This window comes from Acyrthosiphon pisum, chromosome X (assembly GCF_005508785.2).
Source record: "Acyrthosiphon pisum isolate AL4f chromosome X, pea_aphid_22Mar2018_4r6ur, whole genome shotgun sequence".
NCBI classification, from domain to species: domain Eukaryota; kingdom Metazoa; phylum Arthropoda; class Insecta; order Hemiptera; family Aphididae; genus Acyrthosiphon; species Acyrthosiphon pisum.
In genome coordinates this window covers 21,474,512-21,484,890 of record NC_042493.1, presented here as the reverse complement: position 1 = coordinate 21,484,890, position 10,379 = coordinate 21,474,512, and the positions used below count along the sequence as shown (strand labels likewise).

General features: G+C 25.8%; 1 protein-coding gene across 1 annotated transcript in view; it reads left to right on the top strand.

Moving 5' to 3' along the window:
* LOC100575022 overlaps positions 1–6,363 on the top strand; it is a 14,569-nt gene extending 8,206 nt beyond the window's left edge. The window contains exons 5-6 of the mRNA XM_003240307.4: positions 1,300–2,177; positions 5,978–6,363. Coding sequence (XP_003240355.1) covers positions 1,300–2,177; positions 5,978–5,994 — 895 coding nt within the window. The 3' untranslated portion in view covers positions 5,995–6,363. The remainder of the gene's footprint in view (positions 1–1,299; positions 2,178–5,977) is intronic.
* Positions 6,364–10,379: the final 4,016 nt, after the last annotated feature.

The following is a 10,379-nucleotide window of genomic DNA, read 5'->3' as shown; positions in this document are numbered from 1 at the left end:
TAATTGCTAGTAGTCACGTTGCCTTGCTATCTACCAGGAGTAAATATTTTGCGCCACCGAAAAACCAGCCAGTGAGCAATCTATAGTATTTATGATCAGTGGTATTATGTACCGTCCATTGTCACACAAAAATAAAAAGACAGATACCAGGTTGCATACAAATTTGATTAATTTAATGGTTAACTAAAATTAAATTAACCAATCATGGGACACTTAATGATTTTTATGAAATAATTAGCACACTATTGATTAATTAAATATTTGTTAAGTATTGTTTATACAACCGGGTATGAAGGTATTAGGATTAACAAAGTAATGTATTATTTTAAAAACAGATGTTGGAATAAATACAATTGGCATACAATAATAAGAATTGCTTAATTAATTAATTTAAAAACTGTGTACATTATATACTACCTATCAATTTATTTGCAATAAAATATAATTAATAGACCCTTGGGATACAAAACATATAAATACTGATTTTAATTGTTTGAGATCTATGTTTAGCTTAAAACTGCTTAAAATGTTTATATAAACAAATTAACAAATTACAATAATAAATAAAACCAATTTTTTTCTGAAATAATATAGGAATAAATTATAACTTTGAATACATGTTTTTATAGGCTGTTTGATATGATACATTTATCATTTCAAAATAAAAGTTTTACTTTTATGTTCTGTGATATATGAAACAAATTTTATGCTTGACAGTTGTTCAAAAAAAAAAAAATGCCATTCGAGTAATTTAATACCTGGTTGCAACAACATATATTTTTGAATTTTGTGAAATATTTTTATAACATACAAAATGGCCAAAGATCAATTACGTATCGTGAGCGCGTCCAGACTAAGTTTCTTTCCTACCTATCACGTTTGCTAAAGATAGATCACTCTAAACATGGTTACAGCCTAATCCAAGATCTATATCTCAATACTGTCCTCACATGGTATCAAAGTCGATGATTCCTTACCTCTAAATGGCACCTTGGATGCGCCTGATATGTTATCAAATACCACATTTTGTGTCCCAACTCACTGCACCAGAGACCATTATCTATTCCTTATTTCTACACACTCCACATATTATTGACAAAATCACCCACTTCACCAAATGATGCGTCTTATGAGTTATAATAATTACTTAGCTTCAACTATTTATTGTTCTTTTGGCCTTTAATGATCTTATTAAATATGTTACAAATTTATGTTTCACTGTATCTCCCTGCATTGCCCACTTGGGTGTTGGATTATATAAATAAAACATTGTAACTTAAATATTTTATTTTTCTTTAGATCCACGCCAATGCAAAGTGAAAATACTCCACATATTCTTCATACAAGATCTTTAAGAACTGAAGATCCAAATACGGCAATAATTGATTGCAAGTCAAAAGTCTGTGGTGTTGAAAATACTTCAACTTTTAATGTTCCTGAAGAATCTAAAGAATGGTTCAAAAAAACCATTCCTGTTCAACGTCAAAAGAAATGTACTCGTAAAAAAAAATCAGAATCCGAAGAATTGAAAACTCTTTATGAGGATTATTCTAATACACATTTAACAAACATACATTCATTATCAATAGCTGATCGTGTGAAATTACGTAAAACGAGAAATACTTTAATTGCTGCAACTAAAACAACTGAAGACTCACGCAAAAAACTAAGATCATTCAAAAGTGAATACGTGTATACTCCTAGTAATGTTAATACAAGAATTACACGATCTTCAAAATTAAATATTAATTGTGTTGAACCTCCAAAAAAGTCTTTAAAAAAAATACATGCACCTAACCGAGTTAAAGTTCATGGAACTAAAAATACAACAACTGCAGTGCCATCAAAACCTAATGACTTGTTAAAAATACCCTTCTCAATTAAAAATGAAAATTCATCTTTCCCACAGATATTCTATACAAGTATCTCAGAACAAAATCGAGTTAATAAGAACTCTCCACTTCTTTCTACAACATCAATTATTAAACATGAAGAAGTTTGTCAAGTTAGAAATTGTTGTACTAAAGGTTCAACAAATAATTGCATACACAAAAATGTAAACTCTACTATCAAAACGGTCAATGTAAAACATGGATTAAATGGAAATAAAATGATCATAATGCCAAAAGAACAATCTGTTAAAAATATTTCCAAGAGCTCGAGCAGCCACAATAACGGTGTGTAGATTCTTATATTTGATTATCTTTATTAATATAACTACATGTTTTGTTTCAATACATATTTAAGAAAATTGCAAATTAAAATACAAAACAAATTTAGATACTTCACGTATTTTCAGGAATTTTTGAAATATTATAAAAATTAAAAAATATTTTCTTGAGAATTATAAACATAGAAAAATCAAATTGAAAAAATGTTATTTCCTGGTAAATATTGCAAAAGAACATAATATTGGAATAATTCATTACATCTACTTAGTTGCTATTTTCTAAAACCCTAAAATCACAATATTTTATAAGCTAAAAAATTTCTCTTTTAGATTTTCTAAAATTTCACCCTTATCGAATTGAAAATATATTCAACAGAATATTACTTACCTATTTATAACTAACTTACTCAGACTCACCCGTAGCTCACCAATAACAAAATAACTGATAATGGCCGATACTGAGTATAGATATTTACATAATACTGTGCATTTGTACATATGTTTAAAAAAAAAATGTAGTCATTTTATTGGGGTTTGGTGGTGTGGTGTATCCTAGTATCCGTTACCGGTAATCTGTTCAGATGTAAGTAAATGTTATCAAATGTTCTAGGAGACTCTTTTTCATCGAGAGATGAGTCTGTGTAGGGTTTGGTTAAGTTAATTAATTTTTCTTAATCGTAAAAAGAGATTTATACAATTCTAATGGCCTATATTACTAAGTTACTAATTACGAGTGGGGGTCAACTGTCCGAAAATCATGTGTTCAATAATGTGTGTTAAAAGTTCATGTCATCGGAAAATGGTATCTTCGAAAAGCCATGTGTTTGTAAAGAATTTGTTCGAATAGTTATATTTCAATAATTGTCATCATTACGTCTTTGACGTTTAGTAATTGGTTGTGCCGCGTCTTTACTGACATGAGAATTAATTGTTTGAAACGTTCCTGCGATTATAGCGTGGTATATTAATTGTATTGGTTTGTCTTGATCTTCTCAGGCATTTTTTTTAAATATTTTATTCTATTTTTCTTGCTTCTACACTTATTGGATCAGCTCCGTGAGAATGGTGATTTTCAGAAAAAATTGTTGTCAATATAATGTACATTGTTTTCACCAAAAAGTCTGAACTTTTGCACCACATTGTTTTACACAAGTCCAATAAAAAATATGTTTATTGTCTGTTTTTCTAATGCAGTATTTATTTTTAATGTATAAATAATTATTAATACTTAAAATTACACCAGCATGAAATTAAATTACTATTTAAAATTTCTATTTTTATGTTCATATTTAAAAGCACGTTGTTCTCAGCAACAATAATCAACTGCGTTTGTTGTACCTAACTGCCCATGTTACTATCAACTACCTAACTAAGTCTATAACGTATTTTAGATAGAATGTTAACATGTATAGTATAATCGCAAAACGCATATTTTTGTAGTTATCGATTGTTTATCGATTGTTTATCGATTGCTTATAGAATATGAAAAACCTGTTTTCTGTGTGAGACATATCGGACCACATTCTAGATCCAATTAGCTTGGCAATTTTATTTTTAAATTCTAACAATAATCTTTCAAACACATGGCTTTTTGAAGATACAATTTGTCGATGACATGAACTTTTGGACACACATTTTCGAATACATGACCGTCAAACAGTCGACCAGCACCCTTCTAAGTACCTATATTTTATGATATTCTTGCTATTAAAATAGTTTATTCTACTTTAGTAATACAGTAGGTTAAATTAATTTTTGCTGAAAACATTGCATTAGAAAATTTGATTGATGTGTGTATAAAATATTCAAATTGTTAAGCATCCACAAATAATATTTTTAAATTACAACAAAACAACTAAAATTGTTTAAATACCTAATTTCAAGCCTGGTCAAGTTAATTATAATTTTTAATTGAGTTAAATTAAGTTGAAAGTAAACATTTTAAAAAGTTTAAAGTTAATAGTTATTGTGCTACTCACATAATATAATGTGTATAGTTTTTAATTAATAATTATTACTCTCTATCTCTAACACAAGCTAAAAGCTTAAAAGAGATAGATAATCATGTAATCTAACTCAATGTTTTTTGTATCCTATGTAATTTATGATGGTTTTTGAATAAAAAAAAAAAAAAATAGTTATCCCAATTTCTTTTTTTAACTCAGTTAAGTTAAAAGTTATACAGAATCTCACAACTTAACTTATTAACTTCAGTTGAGTTTTTTTTTTTAAATATATAAACAGCCAGTAATATGGATTAAAATAATAAAAAGTAAATATTCATGCAATATGCATCATCAATAATAATTGTATTATATTTGTTATTTAATTATTTATAAATTAACGTAACTTGGATTTGATTAAAAGTAACTCGTTATTTATTAAGTTTATATCAATAAAAATACATTAAGTTAAAAATTAAGTTAATGAAAATTAAATTTTAAAATATTAAGTTAAAAAGTTAAAATTAACTTAACTTAAACTTTTTAACTTGTTTATGCCCAGGCTTACCTAATTTTGTCCGATTTTAAACTTATAATAACTATAAAATTAATAACTGTGTTTATAATTTTATATATTAGATTCTGAGCTGAGCGAATGTATGTATTGTATTTACAATGAAGTGTGTTTTTTTTCTATCTGTTATCAAAAAAAAAGAACGTATATACATGACATTTTCATTGGTTGTTTATATTTAAAATATTTTGATTTGTTTTGATATGTTTAGAAACTTTTTCAGTTTCCAATTTTACTAGTCTTTTTTTCTATGAATGTCAATAAAACTTTATATGTTGGGTAAAAAATTCCAATTTTTCCTTACCCATCTGAAAAGTCCTGGACATTTTCTGTTTTTACCTCTCGAAAGTACCAACTGGGTCCAATTTTCTATCAGAAATCACCCTCGAGGCTCAAAGTTGAAAATGAAAGCATTATTTATTTCAACTACTTATTGTGTACTTATACATACACAAAAAAAAAGTGGGCAATTGGGTACCACTCTGCTGTACTGTAGGTATCTAGACTTTCAGAGGGGCCACTGTAATGGATGTTTTAAAATTGATTGTATATAAAAATAATTCTGACCTATAGCTGAGTCAGCCTATAATCAAAGCATTAAGTTGAATTATTATAGCTAAAAATAATAAAAAAGGATGTATTATGGTAGTATTTTTCCTGTAGTGATTTAAATACGGGTGTATTTTGTTTCATGATGGAACTTACGTATGGCCGTGTGGGTTATTTTACATGCTATGTATTATGCAAGAACTTATAACCCTATTTACTTGTAAACACTAGGCTAATATGAGGAGAAAGGCCTGTTTGCCATGTCTTAAGTCCATCAATGTAGGTGTACTTATATTATATTAAAATTTAAAGTATCATGTTTCACTGACTAGCAAATCATTGTTTATCAAATATATATTATATTTGTGTTATTGATTATTGTTATATAGGTACTAAACAATTTTATATTTTAAAGGTTCATACTAAACATTTATAATAGTTTATATTGTATGAGTTTGACTCTAAGTACTTGTAGATAGACTATATTTCTATCCGTTTACACATTTTTACTTCTTGGGGTGGAGGAGAGGAATTTCAAAATCAATTATTAAATTAAGCTAATAACAATATTTAGGTATATAATATATATTTCATATCACTTGCTCTCGCCTATCACAAATATATATTGTATTATTTATATAATGTGACTTAATGTTATAAATTAAATATGAATAACCAAACATAATAGTGTTATAGTAGTTTACCATGCATTGAAATAATGAAATATTTCAAACATTTCAGGATTCAATAATGCCTAGTAAATAAAAATTGCAGATGACCCAGAAATAACTGATTCTTACTGAAAAAATCCATCAGGTTTATTACTATATATTTTATTACTTTAAATATTATTTTATATTATTTAAACATTACGTATTTTTGTTAGAAGTTAAGTTGTTGTAAAACTAACATTAATGGTTGTAAACAAGCCTGGGCATAAACAAGTTAAAAAATTAAAGCTAAGATAAAAGTTAAGTTAACTTTAACTTTTTAAAATGTTAAGTATCAACTTAACTCAAATAAAAATTATTTTTTACTTTCCCAGGCTTGGCTGTAAACTGGATTGATTTATTGTGTAGACGGTTATGGTTCTGTATGTAGTCTACCTGTAAATGTTCCATCGTTGGTAGATAGTACCTATAGCCATAAAAATAATTGTTTGATTTAATTTATATAACTGAAAATTAGGTAATAGTAAAACAGGTACTTAATTTTTATTAATAATATTAGTTAGTTAATATTAATTATCATAAAATTAAATCTCTACATTGTGTTTCGTAACAAAGAAGGATACACATTGCCAATATTCTATCTGATTACGGATACGGTACAACTTAAATCGATACTATACAGTCCAATTATTCATACCGTATGGATACAGAAACCCAAACTTTTTTGTTGGAACTAAATAATTTATACTGGGCTTTGTTTCCATACAGTTTATTCTTTCTTGGAAACATGTATTTTTTTTAACAGTTAAATAACTTTAAATTTTAACTGTGTTTTGAATAAAATATGAAGTAAATGAATGCATATATTCAGAATTTTTTCCATCAACTTGAGGCTGGCAGAAAAAAAGATAGTTTAACACTAGGTCTTTAGGTATGTAAAATGTTTAAATAAGTTGGTATTTTAATTACTATACATATTGCCACCTTAACAGCAACAACACATATCTTATTTTTGCTACTTTTCAGGAGAAACAATAAACTAAATTAATTAGTAATTAATATTTAATCGACCAGTTTCAAGATACACTCTGTTAATTGAGTACCTAGTCTTACATCAATTTTTCTGACTAAAAGTTAATAAAATTGTATAATTTACTGAAAAAGCCACTTATGTGGGTGTGACCAATGAATATGAACCAAAAAATATGTAGACCCGATCTAAAATTATGTACAATTATAATAACTATTTTATTTTCCGTAACCAATGAAAATACTTTTTCAGAACTAAGAGTGCAAAAGACTGATATGGATTACTTACTCACACGCACACACAAACACACACACACACACAAACATTGCTTTTTATTATTATAAATCTAAATAACTTAAAAGTACTACAGTAATTTAAAATTTAAAATTGTATATAAACAATTTTAAATTCTGAGCGGAGTACACTTACCTGCTTTTTAAAATTTAATAATGAAAATAATAAATAATATTTTTTATTTTGTGTCTTTTCATGTCCATGATTAGTGCCACTATTTCATGTATAAGAGTGTATACATATTAACTGTGTGAACATTTCTTAAACATACTTTTAGTATACCTACGTTAGCAATTCTCTATTATACATCCGTGCTTCTATATATTGGAATGCATTAATGAATACTAAAATGTAATATTGTGTTTTTTTTTTAATTTAATATAATATTTACTGTAATCTACCGTTAATTAAATTTAAAAATATTTTCAAGCTATGAAAAATTATATGAAATTATTTTTCAATTGTTTAAAAATTATTATGATTAACCTAGTTACATATGGGATACCTAATATGTAAGCTACAAAAACAATAATTTAAATAAGTTTTTCAAATATTTAGTTAAGAAAATATTTTTATTAAACTGTACGTTTACTGCCAATAACCTTTTAAGTGTCTTTAAAATATTTAAATACTTTTACTTTCCACCGAAAAATGTTTATATAATTTAAAATTTATATTTATGCCAAAGTCTATTCAAGTTTTTTTTTTAACAATGAATAATATTTATTATTAAATGTATATATTTTAATAATACTATATTATGCTTTATAGCTTATACATAAGTTTTATGTTTGATTAGTTATGGATAGAAGGAAATTAGAGTAAATCACTATAAAATATTTCCCTGAAATGTACTACTAAAAATAAAGTCATAATACAACACTTAAAATCTATCGCTCAATTCTCTAAAATTATTTTTGTATAAAATGAAATTTAACTGTTTAAAGTCACTGTTTTTGTCATTTTTATAATTTTTATATTTTGTATTGTATTTAAGTATTACAATATACATCTATATTTGAACTATTGAATGGACTAAGTATAATACTATAAAACATGAATAAGTACAGAAATAGTTAAATTAGGTGGATACATTTTCAATAATATGCTAACCAAATATTAACTTTTTTTTATTTTATTTTTTTGTGCATAGAGAATTTGCTTCAATCCATAACTTTCTTTTGATCTTAACTAATTACAGCCATTTTTTGTTTTTTGTCGGTATGTGTGTATTAAGCACAAATTTTCCTATAAACCAAACTCACAGATGTTGTAAATATTATATTATTATAATAAATATATAAAAAATTAATAAAAATTAAAAGTCCAGAAAAATAATATTTAAAAAAAAGATGTGTTGTAAAACCACAATGAGATTTCTTAATAGGACGTCACACCCGTATGTGTGTTTCTCCGTCTTACAAATGTACAACATAGCAAAATGTATTTTGCGCGGAACAAATTTTATCTTTCCGTGTTTGTAGTAGTGGCTCCAAAATTTCTGAACATATAGGGAAGAAAATCACATATGCAACAGCGTGCCTATATTTAAGATAACATAAATACAATACATAAATAACATAAAGTTATTTGCTTCTAAACATTTGGTTTTTTTGTTTATTTTCATTTGCTTATAAAAAATGATTGGATAGTGCTATTTAAAAAAAAACATACTTGGTAGTTCTACAACTAATATGGTGAGAGGAAAGTTGTCCAGCGCAAAACAGTTTTTAGTGTGTTGTACATTTGTAAGATGGAGACAACACATGCGGGTGTGACATCCTCTTAATTATAATATTATGTTCCTTTTGAATTTAATCCATGTACGCTAATTAAAAACTGTACAAATTTCATCTTTATTTGTGCAATTAGTTTCACAATATTTTGTATTTGTAAATAATATAGATTAAATAAATTATAAAAACAGTACAAATTTAAGAATTAAGATAATATAATTTTCTCATTAATGTATGAAATTATTATCTGTAATATTTGTTTGAAACTATAATATTATGGAGTATAGACTATAGTGTAAGTTATAATTATCAACCTTGTTTTAATCCTGATTGAAATATTACTATTATTGTTAATTTTAATAATTTCTGTTTTGCGTCAACTGTTTAAATTTGTGTGTGATGTACTTATATCCTTTTTTTTTTTATAGATATTTACTATTTTAGTGTTTGATTGATGGTTTACTTTAAATTATAATAATATAAATTTCAAATAATTGTAATGTAATTTTAACCATAATTCAAAATTGTATTCTGTATACATTTTTAGTTATGATTAAAAATATTATTGATTGATTTTTAATTACAGTTACTCTTTCAACAATGGCATTTATAATTTATGTGTATTTTTTATATATGTGTTAAATGTTTATTAAATAAGAACAATTGTAATTGATTAATTTATTTTGTAGCATCCTAACGAAAGTATCATATTTCTCAGTAAAATAAAAAAAAACTGGTCAAGTACGAGTCAGATTCTCGCACGAAGGGTTCCTATAAATATGTTGGCAACACTGCTTATATTATGTATTCTAGGATTTTTAGTATTTGTTGTTATAGCAGCAACAGAAATACATAATCTGTGAAAATTTCAACTTTCTACCTTTCATAGTTCATGAGATACAGCCTGATGACAGACGGACGGACGGACGGACGGGACAGCAGAGCCTTAGTAATAGGATCTCGTTTTACCGTACGGAACCCTAAAAATATTAAATAAATATTAGTGTGTGAATACCACTATACCAGTGTTGGGTAGTTAGTAGGTATTTAACATAGGGAACAAAGATAACACATTACTTTGTTTGTAATGTGTTATGTAATTTATTAGAACTTTTTCCAAGTACCTAACAATAATGTAACATGTTTCCATTTGAGTTGTTCCGAGGAACGAGAATTTGAAAAAAAATGTAATTAATTGGAAAAAATAATATCCTGGTAATTGGTAAATTATATTATTTAAAATGTTAACTTGTCACAATTCAGTATTAAATAAAGTATAAAAAAATATAATAATTACCTAATATTATTATTATTTATTGTAATTTAAATAAATATTTTAGTTACAAATATATATTTATTATTATTGATTAATATATCAAATTAAATATTGTTAGACAATAAAAGTATAAAAA